Consider the following 13220-nt stretch of genomic DNA (forward strand, 5'->3'; position numbering starts at 1 on the left):
TCCGCATTAGTGGTTGGGGCATAGACTTGGATTACTGTGAAGCTGACTGGTTTGCCTTGGAAATAAACTGAGATCATTCTGTTGTTTTTGAGATTTCACCCAAGTACTGCGTTTCCGACTCTTGTTGACTATGAGGGCTACTCCATTTCCTCTAAGGGATATTTGCCCATAGTAAACGTAACGGTCATCTGAATTCTCCCATTCCTGTCCATTTTTGTTCACTAATTCCTCAAACTGTCGATCTTTAACCTGGCCATCTCCTGCTTGACCATGTCCAATTTACCTTGATTCAAGGGTCTAACATTCAAGGTATATACGCAATATTGTTCTTTATAGCATGACTTCACTTTTACCACCAGACACATCCACAACTGAGGTTTCCGCTTTCACCCATACTCTTCTTTCTGGAGCTATTTCTCCACTCAACAAGTGGTGAGAACCAAACCTTGAAGGTTGAACTGATACATGTCAACCTGCCACTCTCCCTCATCTGCAGAATAAGTTCCACCAACCTCTCCCTTGGTTTTGGTGGGCTAAGCCAAGGTCGAAAGGTTTGACCACACTGTGCACTGTATCATTATGCAGCCTGCAGCTCCATCAACACGAAAATGTTAGGTAATGCTTTATAAAATGTTGAATGCTCAATCTTTCCTTTCCCAAGACTTTATTTGCATCACTAAACAGACTATGTCTCTATATGAATACTATATGTTTACTGTGAGTACTTTTATGTGTAATGTATGTCTGTAGTTTGTGTGTGTAAAACTGAGGGAAAGACAAAGCAGCACAATCTCAGTGTTGTACATAACATTGCTGTCATTCAAACAACTGTTTCATTATACATACAGCATGAGGCTTCCCAGATGGCGCTAGTAGTCAGGAGTCTACCTGCCAATGCAGGAGACTCAAGAAACATGGGTTTGATCCCTGGGTCGGGAAGATCCTCATGGAGGAGTAAACGGCAACTCACTCCAGTATTCTTGCCTGGGAAATCCCATGGGCAGAAGATGCTGGCAGGCTACAGCCTACGGGGTCACAAAGAGTCGGACACAAATGAAGCAACTTAGAACGCATGCATATACTGCTTATCATTATTTGCTACAAAGATTACATACAGCATCTTTCAACACAAACACACATAAAACAGGATTACGTACTGATCAGTTGACAAATATAGAAAGTCCAGAGTCCCACAGGTACCCAACCCTGTACTTCCACTAATTGAATATATGTGGTGACCTTATAGACTGGAACTGGTTCATGCTGTTTCTACTGTTGTTTGTGGTGGGGGGAATACTCAATATATAAGCATTTAGAAGTTGAGTGTTTTCCAGTAATCTAGATTCCCAACTTCCTTTCAGAAACCAGAGAATCTGCCAACACAGGGCACGTAATCCCATCAAGCAGAAATAGGCTGAAACTGAGGAATCCCTTTAGACAAATGTCTCCAGTTGGGAAAAATACAAATCCCAACCCCCTATTAAGTTTCCTGGTTTGCTATTACCCTGTTGTCTTGGCAATAATTTATGGAGTCCTTCCTACAAAACTCAACATCTTTACCATCTCATCCACTATACTCTCTGTGCCCTGTCCAATCTTGGGTCATCACCTTTTTAGATATGAAAAGATCCTATTGGGAAACAATACTGAGGCTTCTGGCTGAACTCTGTATCCTACTGGGGTGCTAGAGACATTCTGTATCTTGATCAAAGTGCTACCACTTCACATGAGTAAAATTTTATCATACAAGATTTGTGCACTTTACAGTATACAAGGAAAAAAAAAAAAGAATTGAAAGGGTAGGATCCTGCCAGACACTGTCTGTCTGCATTGCCTGGAACTGAAGCTGTTTCCTTGTAACTGTGGGATAAGCAACCAAATTGGACCATTCAATTTGCTGAAAGTGGCAGAGCAGAAACAGATTTAGGATGTCACAGAATACTGAGCCAACCTTAGAGCCTCTTCTCATTGGACCTACTACTGAAACGATACCTTTTTCCCCCTACAAACTGTTACCAGTTTTCTGCTATCCCAGTGTGAAATACAGAAGTTTTTGATGTTAACATATAGTCCCGAAAGCTGAATTAATAAGACTCAAGAAGCAGTGTTTAATCAGATCTTTGGAAGAGAATGTTACTATAAACTAATAAGCTGAACCTAAAGGAAATACAAAAACACATTTTACAACTTTTTGCGACCCCATGGACTGAAGCACACCAGGCTCCTCTGTCCTCCACTATATCTCCTGATGTTTGCTCAAAGTCATGTGTATTGAGTTGATGATACTATCTAACTATCTCATCATCTGCTGGCACATTCTTCTATTGCCTTCAATTCTTCCCAGTATCTCAGTCTTTTCCAATGAGTCATCTTTTCAAATCACATGGCCAAAGTATTGGAGCTTCACTTCAGCAACAGTCCTTGCAATGAATATGCAGCTGATTTCCTTTTGGATTAACTGGTTTGATCTCCTTGCGCTCCAAGCACTCTCAAGAGTCTTCTCTAAGTTATAAAAAAAATAAAATAAAAAGCTTAAAAAGTTAGAAAACCGTATTACAAATATTAAATTCACTGGCCACTGAAAAAGAAAAAAACGGTTCTACTTCACAGAATTGAAAGTAATTCTTTATTGATAAACATTTATACCAGAATTAGAAACGTCAGTAGAAAAATAAAATTGAAATAATTTCCCACGGTACAAAGATTTTATCATTTTGACTATATCATTTAGTGAAATAAACTAACTGAAAAGTTAAGTGACAACCAGCCAAACAGACTACAGAAAAAAGAAACGCAGGTACACAGAACCTTCTGCATGTGGACAGCTAATGGCACCAGGACTTCACATCCCGGGAAATGGTCTCCTAGGAAAGGCTGGTATGCACTGCAGTTGTAATAAGAACTTCATTCAAACCAGAGGAGCTTTTGGAATCAAAAAAAACATACAATTTAAAAACTTAGGAAACATAAAGGCTTAAAGGTAACTATTTACATGAAACTTTTCTCCCTACTTTATTTCTTAAGTAATGTTTTCCTGTTAAAAAAAAACATTAATAACATAATTAGACATTTTTATCTTGGAAGATTCATCACTCATTTGTATATGGATGAAGTTAACATGAAACACATTTACCCTAAAACTTCCATCTTAAAGAATCCAGAAATCAGCTTTTTAATGGTTGGGGTTGCTTCCTTCCAAGTCATAAAAAAAGGAAAAGTGGACATACAGCTGGGAAGAAGTGGCTGCATATCCTTCTAGAGTAAAATCAGTGGTTAGCAAAACTCCCAGAAGCTATTCATGAAAAAATATTCAAAATAAATGCCAGGTATTTTTTTGATCTGAGCAACCACCCCCACATGGCTACTCCAAAGGCTCAGCAATAAAGGAATTCACCTGTTATGCAGGAGAGCTGGGATCGATTCTAATAACTGAAAGATTCGCTGGAGGAGGAAACGGCAACTCACTCCAGTACCCTTGCCTGGAAAATCACATGGACATAAGAGTCCATAGGGCCCCAAAGAGCCGGACAGAATTGAGCATGCATACAAATCAGCAGCCTCAAATAACTGTTTATTGGGGATCAGAAATAAAAATAAACCCTAAGAGGAAACAAACATTTCTTACCATTCACATGATGGATCAAACATTCAGTCATCTCATGATCCATTTTATATTTAAAGTTTTTGAAAACAGAAGATAATCAAACAAGAAACAGATGAAAAAAAAAAAAAAGACAACTTTCCAAATGCACTACTTTTAGTATCTTGGCTTTAAAGGAAAAATAAACATTTAAGTCATGGATGAGTATGTTCAAAATTAGTATGCAGGGGTAGTGGTCCACTAAGTCAAGTTCAGTTTCTGACACTGAATCAAAAAAAAAAAAAACTTTAGGGGAGAATACTAAGAGACATCTTTCAACAGAAATTACTAAAATCATTTTACACAACAAATTTCTTAAACTGAAGGCTTATTTTTCAAATCCTAGCTCAATGAACTGAAAAATGGACTCTTAAACTAAAGACACAAAAATTTTCTCAAAAGAATGATTTGATATTTGTGTATTGGAGAGTTAATCTTGTAGAATATGTGAAGACATCTGCCTGTATCCAACTCTTATAATTTTCCACCTACCTATCTATCACTATTATTTTGATATGTGGTCTAATGGCCTAATAGTTCAAAGAAAATACCTACTTACTTTATGTGATACTTTGTAATTTTTCTCTGTGACTGGCAGTGGTGGTTTAGTTGCTAAGCCGTGTCCAACTCTTACTACAGTCCTGTGAGGTTCCTCTGTCCATGGGATTCTCCAGGCAAGAATACTGGAGTGGGTTGCCATTTCCTTACTTTTTAATTTTTCTCTGTGACTATCCCTGGTAAATTGATCCTCCTAGCTATTTTTAATCAAGAAGCCAGAGTGCATATTGCTTTAAATCAAATACCACTGCACACGATCTCATGGACAGTTAGCTTTACACTCACAATGAGAACTTTCCTTTAAAAATGTCAGATTTAACGACCAGAAACTATTTTGAAAACAGATAAAAACGACTGTATTTCATACAAACCAGTTCAGGTGGTTAAGGATAAAGTCAGATACTTAATTGCTGCAGTCCTGGTTCTTTTCAAGGTCACAGTTTTCAGGCCTTAAAATGAAAAAGACAAGCATTAGAGGAAAAATTACAGGAGCTTAAATTGGGTTTTAAAAAACTAATTCTTTCTCATTAAGGATAAAAATTCTCTTGAAGGAAAACGTAAAAGACCCAGTGGAAGGCATATCTGAAAATTAAACTTTAGGCACTTTCTGGGAGTCATAACCAAACACTGGAAAAGAAGGCTGAAGTCCTACCACTAGGTAACCCCATTAAGACTAGGAAATTAATAACCACTAATTCTAATTTATACTGCAAGACCCAAGAGTAAACCAAAGTCACTTAAAAAAATGGTAACAATGTTTAAAGTATCTTTTCGCATGTCTCAATGAAGCAACTAAAAACATGAAAATGAAAAAATATTTTACTGCATTAAATAATTCTTTTAATAAATCAGATGTTTCCCATAGATTCTACCCCTGAAGACTTTCCATACCATTTGTTTGCAGCCTGCACCACATACTGATGTCTGCACTGATAAAATGTGTGCAACACACCTCAGATCAACTGAATTTCTCTCGAGGCTGTTGTTTCCCAAGCAAAACTACAACTGTGCAGGTAACACTACAACTGTGTAGGTAAAACAAACGATCGGGTTTAGTGAGAAATTCAAAGTACATGTATCATAGTGCTATGTCTCCCCATTTTCATGCACAAACTGTGAAGACTTTTTGACTCAGGAAGACATTTCCTTGTGCTCTATTAAGTTTCTCTGGAGTTTTCACAGAAGCTGATTTTCCTTGAATTTCACTTTACTCCTTCAAGGAGTGAGTTCATTAATCTACTAAAAGATAAGTCACCGGCTGACCCACCTAGATTCCCTCTGTTGGTCTCCATGCTGCCCCAGATGGTGTCCTGTATGCACCACAGACTCTTCTCGATCCAACCTTAGTCAGGCATCTTAACCAAGTCTCAGGCTTGGCCACCACCCCTGTTGGGCCTGTTTAGTTCAGTTTTAACAAGCATCCTGCTAAATCAGTTTAAACAGAATCGCTCACCCTTGATATCTGATCACTCGGTTTCTGAACAATTTCCTCATTTCAATCACCTTTGATGTTAACTTGATACAGGCACTATGGAGGACACCATGGAGATTCCGTAAAAAACGAAATACAGAACGACTATGTGACCCAGCTATCTCACTCTTGGAGACAGATCCAGAGAAAACCGTAATTCAAAGAGACACATACACCCCAACTGTTCACTGCAGCACTATTTACATAGTCAGGACATGTAAACAGCCTGTATGTCCCTCAATAGAGGAATGGATCAACAAGATGGGGTATACCTATATGATGAAGTATTACTCAGACATAAAAAATGAATGACAGAGTCACTTGTAGAGATGTGGACTGAGTTAGAGTATCATGCAGAGCGAAGTGAGACAGAGAAGGAAAAATCTGACATGTCCTTTATGTGGAATCTGAAAAGAAATGCTATGAACTTACATTCACAGACTTCAAAAACAAGCTTATGTTGTGGGGGTTGGAGGGGTTGTGATGATTGAGGGGAAGGGATAGTTAAAGAGAGTTTGGCATGGACATATACACTGACATTCTAAAAATGGATAACCAACAAGGATCTGTTATAGCAAATGGAACAATGTTCAACACTTGAGCAGCCTGTATGAGAGGGGAATCTGGGGAACAACGGACACATGTATATATATGGCTGAGCCCATTCTCTGTTCCCCTCATAACACTGTTTATTAATTCCTGTATCACAATACAAAGTCAAAAGTTTCAAAAGAAAAAAGGCTAAGAATGTAAGGCATGAAATACAGAATGATCTTCATGAGCAACTCAAGTTACTTAAACAAGGTGAACGTGCCAAGATGCCACTTCGCCTTCCTCTGGTTATCTTCAGAAGTATAACAGTATTTTCTAAAACACACTGTTTCCAAGTAGAATCTTTAAGCATCAAAACATTATTTTACTCAACACTCAAGGAAGCAAGAAGTAAAAATTATGCTACATGAAACTATTTTCTTAGAGCAAAACACATACTGAATTCTTGATACAACAAAATGAAACTAATCTGAGACTGAAGATTCTGGTGGATGCCTGTTGCTATGCCATGAGTCACTCTCTAAGACGTAAAGAACACAATCAGTCTACTGAATGAAGAACTTTCCCTGCTCTGGTTGTTCTTCAGTTGCTCTAGACGAATCCAGCTCTTTGCAAACCCATGGACTGCAGCACCCCAAGCTTCCCCATCATTCATCATCTCCTAGAGTTTGCTCAAACTCGCGTCCACTGAGTTGATGATGCCATGCAACCATCTCATGCTCTACGGTCCCCTCCTCCAACTGCCTTCGAGCTTTCCCAGCATCAGGGTCTTTTCCAAGCAGTCCTCTCTTCACATCAGGTGACCAAAGTACCAGAGCTTCAGCTTCAGTCCTACAAGAATATTCAGGTTGATTTTTTTTAGGATTGACAGATTCATCTCCCTGCTGTCCAAGGGACTCTCCAGAGTTTGTCTTCTCCAGCACCACAGGTCAAAAGCATCAAGTCTTTGATATTCAGCCTTCTTTATGGTCCAACTCTCACATCCGTACATGACTACTGGAAAAATCATAGCTTTGACTATGTGGACCTTTGTCAGCAAAGTGAGGTCTCTGCTTTTTAATATGATGTCTAGGTTTGTCATAGCTTTTCGTCCAAGTAGCATGCATTTTTTAATTTCATGACTGCTGTCAGATTTGGACATTTTTTAAATTTCATGGCTGCAGAGATTTTGGAGCCAAAGAAAATAAACTGTCCTGTTTACATTTTTTCCCCGTCTACTTGCCACAAACGGATGGGATCAGCTGCTATAATCGTAAGTTTTTTGAACGTTGACCTTTAAGCCAGCGTTTTACTCTTCTTCCACCTTCATCAAAAGGCTCTTTACTTCCTCCTTGCTTTCTGCAATTAGTGTGGTGTCATATGCATATCTGAAGTTGTTAATATTTCTACCAGCAATCTTGATTCCAGCTTGTGAGTCAAACACCCCGGCATTTTGCATGATGTACTCTACATGAAACTAACTATACTAGAAACCTAAGCCAGAAGAAATTGCCTTTATTGCTATCTAGTACTTAATCCAGAGGTAACTTTCATAGTAACACTTACAATAAATGCATGACACATTGTTTAATAAACCACTTATAAGCCTGTTAACCCAGAGAGAAGCCTGCAGAAGGTTAATTTCTTATGCAGCCTAGAGCATTATTTGTCACATACAGGTTGTAACAGATTATGAAATCAATGGATCATAAAAGTTTTTCAAATGACACATACTACACATAATAATTACATAGTATGGACATAAAATACAGGTCATCATACATACCTATATTAATGAGCAGAGTAAATCCTAATGACATGTATTCCTTACTGTGAGTGGCAATAAAGTTTGAAAGCTACTAATCTGAGGAGAATCCCAATCAAACAATATAATGATTAGAAGGCTAAAAATATGTTGCTTCATTCTATTTCATTTCTCTTAAATGATGACTGCAAACGACAGCTTAAAAAGTACTGGCCTAGAGCACTAACAGTCAGTCTTGAGAACTCTGCTCCCATTACTCTGCTCCTCTCACAGACGCCTTCCTTGATGTTTACCCCATTTCCACTGGGGCAGCACGCACTCAAGTCCTTTTCCTTCTTGGATTCCTGGGTAACTACTCCATGACTTCCACCACCTAGCTGCTCCAGTGGGAGACAAATGTTTGGATGAAGAAGCAGATAAAAAGTACGGAGCAGATGTGAACACAGCCCTCCCTCACGTCCCTATACTCACTGCCACGACACCCTGAGAACAGCGTCACTGCAAACACCTCCGGCCCATGGCCTGAGTGCCACGGAAGCAGCTGAGCGAGCATGGCAGGGAGTTGGAGGATCACACCGCCCCAACCTCCTCAACCCAGCCAAGTCCCCCAACAGGACAGAGTAGCAGCCACCACCAGCACCAGCTGGAAAACACCCTGCCCTGGCTACCTTCCCGCACCGTTTCTCCTCCCGGCTCGGTTTCCAGGAATCACCTCTCACACTAACGACCTGCACTCACACCTCTGTTGCAGGGGTCACTGCACACCAGTGTACACAATGTCGTTTTGAGCCACGGCTGCAAAGATCAGAAAAGTCTGTCCTGTAAAAACTGTTAACCTGACAGGAAAACCAACTTTCTTCTTTAATTAAAAACATAAGAAAAAACTTCAAAGATTTGCAGGGGAAGGATAAAGCAACAAAAGGATTGAAAGGTTAGCGAAGCCACTACAGGTGACTTATTGTACCCCAAACACCTCAAGAAGAGAGAGCTCTGCTCAGGGGTCAGAGGTGATCAGTGCTGTGATGGGAGTGAGTGGCCCATGTTCGCCACTCTTGAGGCGAGTGCCCTGACTCCTCCTACTTAACTGTCACCTTTACTTCTTACATGCAGTTTTAAGAATGAAAATTTTTCTTCCCCCAAATAAAGAATTCTAGTTTTCATCTCTAGATAACTCATGTACTATGGAAAATATGAAGGGATGAAAAACTATTAAGTTCTTGACAATGTGTTATTAAAATTAACTATAAGACATCTTTGACCTTTTTTTCTCCCTATGAGATCCTCAGGGGTGGAAAACACAGTCACTGTCCCGAAAACATCTTTTCCAACGTGGCAAGTACACCTGGACCTGAGCCTAGACTACTTACCCTGACCCAGCAGGAAGTGATGGCACCGCTGAAGGGACACTGGACTGAGGTTCTTCTTTCTCATTTTGCTTGAAGACGGATTTCCCTTCTTGAGAAGTTTCACCCACTTCCTTAGACACCCTGCACCAAGGAAGGAGACACCAAGTTTACAAGAGGAATAAAAAGAAACAAAATCTAAGAAAAAGCAAAAAATTACAAAGAAAAAACAACTGGATTTTCTGTAATTTCTTGCTGCTGAGTATTATGATTAAAGTCTCCTGTAACCCTTCTAGACAAAGACATTTTCCCCTTGTTAATCTTATAAAGGAAACAGCAGCAGATGGAAGTCTGCTGTCTCTCAAACCCCCTCCATTACTTCTGTCACATGACCGTCACCCTGAATCAGAGCCCACGTGAGATCACCAAGGTGAAGACTGAAGGGCTCTCCCACTGCACCTCACGTGCACATTAGTGCTTACGCTTAAGTCAAAGTGGGAACAGGGACGTGGAGTAACTGGGAGAAACACACTGGCATTATTTAGGGAGAAAAGCAACAATAGTAACAATTTAGAATACCCTAAATTAGAAGACTCCTGTTCCATACGTAAAACAACCCAACGATGACACAAAATTCCTTATGGTACAAAGAGTTGATCATTTTGAATGAGGCTTTTAGTGAAAGAACCTAATACAAAGGTTACACTGATTTCAGCCATAAGCAGCCTAACAGTCCACAAAACAGAAATGCAGGTACACAGAACTTTCTGCATGTGGACTGCTAATGGCACCAGGATTTCACATCCCAAAATACGGTCTCCAGGGAAGGCTGGTAGGCACTGAAGTTGTAATAAGAACTTTATTAAAACCAGAGCAGCTTTTACAATCAAGAGCTAACCACAATGTAAAAACTTGGAAAACATAAGGGCTTAATGATAACTATTTACATGATCTCCCTACCTTAGCTAGTAATGTTTCACTTAAAAAAACCAATGAATAATAGAACTAAATATCCTTATCTTGGAATATTCGTTGCTGATTTATATATATGGATTTATTTTTACATGAAATGCTTTTCCCTAAAAATCCATCTTAAAGAATCCAGAAATGACTTTTTATGGTTGGGGCTACTTCCTTCCTGCTCATTAAAAGAAAAAGGAAAAGCCGACACGCAGCTTGGGACAGGGGCAGTTTGGACAGATCTCTAGCCAAGTCATTTGTTGGCAAAATATCTCAGAAGCTGTGTGTGAAAAAATACAATGTTCAGGGAGTCCCCTGGGGGTCCAGGGGCTAAGACTCCTCACTCCAATGCAGGTTCCACCCCTGGTCAGGGAACTCGATCCCACATGCTGCAACTGAGAGTTCACACGCTCCAACTAAAGATCCTATGTGCTGCAACTAAGACCCAACACAGTCATACACACACCAAAAAAATACAGTGTTCAACACAAATGCCAATATTTTTCCATGTAGGCAACCACTCACAAATAAAAACCTTTTTGAGATGAAAAAAAAATTTTTTTTAAAGAATTATTTTCAAACAATATAATGATGCTGCTGCTGCTGCTACTAAGTCGCTTCAGTCGTGTCCGATTCTGTGCAACCCCACAGACGGCAGCCCACCAGGCTCCACCGTCCCTTGGATTCTCCCAGCAAGAACACTGAAGTAGGTTGCCATTTCCTTCTCCAATATGATGAGAAATCTGAAAACATGCTGTTTCAGCCAAGAGCCTATTTTTTGTCTCAGTACTCACAAAAAATATAGTTATTCTGTAACCCTCTACAAACACAACAATTTGAAATGGGAAATTCCCTGGCCGTCTACTACGTGTTCTGCTCTGTGGCCAACAATATAAACCAGGACTTTGTCAGAATTAAACAAGAAGCCAATGGCTAATTTTTCTCTGTATCCTCCATTTTGGCAAATATTTCAGCAAAGATAGAACAGCAGCAGAATTCCTTCTCTTAGGAAAGGAGTCATGAGAGCTACAGGGAAACGGCATCCTTATAATGAAAACATCTTCTCCAACATGGCAGATACACCAGGGCCTAAGTCTAGACTACTCACCCTGACCCAGCAGGAAGTGATGGCACCGCTGAAGGGACACTGGACTGAGGTTCTTCTTTCTCATTTTGCTTGAAGACAGATTTCCCTTCTTGAGATGTTTCACCTACTTCCTTAGAAACCCTGCACCAAGGAAGGAGACAACAAGAATACAGGAGGAATACAAAGAGAAAATCTAAGAAAAAGGCATAAATAACACGGGAAAAAAAATCACTGGGCTTTCTGTAAATTCTTGCTGCTGAGCGTTATGATCAAAGTTTACTATAATATTTATAAAGACATTACCCCTTATTAATTTAACAAATGAAACAACAGCAGATGAAAGTCTGATGTCTCTCAAATCCCCTCCATTACTTCTGTCACATGACCGTCACCCTAAACACAGCCCACGTGAGATCACCAAAGTAAAGACTGAAGGGCTCTCCCAGTGCACATTAGTGCTCACGCTTAAGTCAAAGTGGGAACAGGGAGGTGGAGTAATTGGGAGAAACACACTAGCATTGTTTCAAGGAGAAACAATTCGTATAAACAATATAAAAACAGTATAAGCAATTATCTCAAGAAGGCTCCTGTTCTATACCTTAAACAACCGGAAGATAAACAAGCAGTGATTTGGGAGTGGAAGAAAGCTACATGACTGAGAATCCTGTCCAATTTCAAACTGAAAAAAAATTCCCTCAATGAAACTGAGTCCTAAAGGATCAAATAAAGATATGAACGATGCCAGAAATTTCAGATGAAGAAGGGAAATGCCTAATGCCTGCCTGCGTTACCAAGTCATTAAAAATATCTGAAAAATTTTGTTTAAACGCCAATCTGTCGGAGGGTCCAAGATTACGATCACTGTGTTACCTGGAGTGTTCAAACCAGTCATTCAGAATGCTGCTGCTGCTGCTACTTCTAAGTCGCTTCAGTCGTGTCCGACTCTGTGTGACCCCAGAGACAGCAGCCCACCAGGCTTCAGAGCTCAAGCTCCCCGTGGCAATGAGAACGCCACGGACCGCAGCTACAGAGCAGCCTCCTGTCTCCACAACTACAGGAAGCCCTCGGGCAGCAATGGAGACCCAGCACAACCAAGAACAAAATTAAAAAAAAAAAGAATCGCCGCTGGAAAACACTGAAGGATGAGTTCAAACAAGCATCCGGTTACTCTCCTACTCAATTCTTGGGATGGCTCAGTATTACTCAGACAATCAAATAACTCTATAGAGCTTTCTCTACATTATATATATAAAAATACTAAGTTTGAAAGCTTTATTAGAAACGACTGTACTCACTAGCCACTGAAAAAGAAAAAACAGATCTAGTTCACAGAACTGGTAGTCATTTTTTTCTTAACGTATATTTTATTGAAGTACAGTTGACCTACAGTGCTTCAGGTGCACAGCACGGTGATTCAGTTGTACATGTACACCTATATTATTTTTTAAATTATTTTCCATTATACTTTATTACAAGATACTGACTACAGTTCCTTGCGCTATACAGTAAACCCTGGTTGTTTGTTGCATATCTATTTTTTAAATTAGAAACCTAACATTATAGTCATACTATGTGGATGACACCTTTAAAGCAGCTCTGAATGCAGAACTCCAAGGCACACCTACGGTCTCTCCTCATAATGCACTGTATGTGTTCAGTCCTCTGACATTTTCAATCCCATGAACTGCAGCCCACCAGGCTTCTCTGTCCATGGGATTTCCCAGGCAAGAATACTGGAGTGCGTTGGCATTTCCTTTTCCAGAGGAAGTACTTCTTTATTGATAAACATTTATACCAGATTTAGGAATGTCAACAGAAAATTTAAATAATTTTCTGTGGTACAAAGATTTGATCATTTTGACTGC

At 39.7% G+C, this 13220-nt stretch overlaps 1 protein-coding gene and 1 long non-coding RNA gene across 6 annotated transcripts in view; one reads left to right on the forward strand and one right to left on the reverse strand.

Moving 5' to 3' along the window:
* Positions 1–9362, forward strand: part of LOC109572310 (uncharacterized) — a 14762-nt gene extending 5400 nt beyond the window's left edge. Inside the window, exons 3-4 of one of the 2 annotated variants that reach the window (XR_011561400.1) lie at positions 5103–5211; positions 9252–9358. This is a non-coding gene — a long non-coding RNA (uncharacterized lncRNA). Of the gene's footprint in view, positions 1–5102; positions 5212–9251 lie in introns of both variants that reach the window. The other variant, XR_002182774.2, reaches the window with a different exon arrangement.
* Positions 1078–13220, reverse strand: part of LOC109572311 (craniofacial development protein 2-like) — a 39824-nt gene continuing 27681 nt past the window's right edge. For 2 of the 4 annotated variants that reach the window (XM_019978990.2, XM_070770339.1), the window contains 3 exons: positions 11377–11496; positions 9333–9452; positions 2608–4647 (listed from right to left, as the gene is read on the reverse strand). In XM_019978990.2, the coding sequence (XP_019834549.1) occupies positions 4602–4647; positions 9333–9452; positions 11377–11496 (286 nt within the window). In that variant the 3' untranslated portion in view covers positions 2608–4601. Of the gene's footprint in view, positions 2503–2607; positions 4648–9332; positions 9453–11376; positions 11497–13220 lie in introns of those variants that run through there. The other 2 variants (XM_019978992.2, XM_019978991.2) reach the window with 2 other exon arrangements.

This window comes from Bos indicus, chromosome 18 (genome assembly GCF_029378745.1).
Source record: "Bos indicus isolate NIAB-ARS_2022 breed Sahiwal x Tharparkar chromosome 18, NIAB-ARS_B.indTharparkar_mat_pri_1.0, whole genome shotgun sequence".
Lineage (NCBI taxonomy): Eukaryota > Metazoa > Chordata > Mammalia > Artiodactyla > Bovidae > Bos > Bos indicus.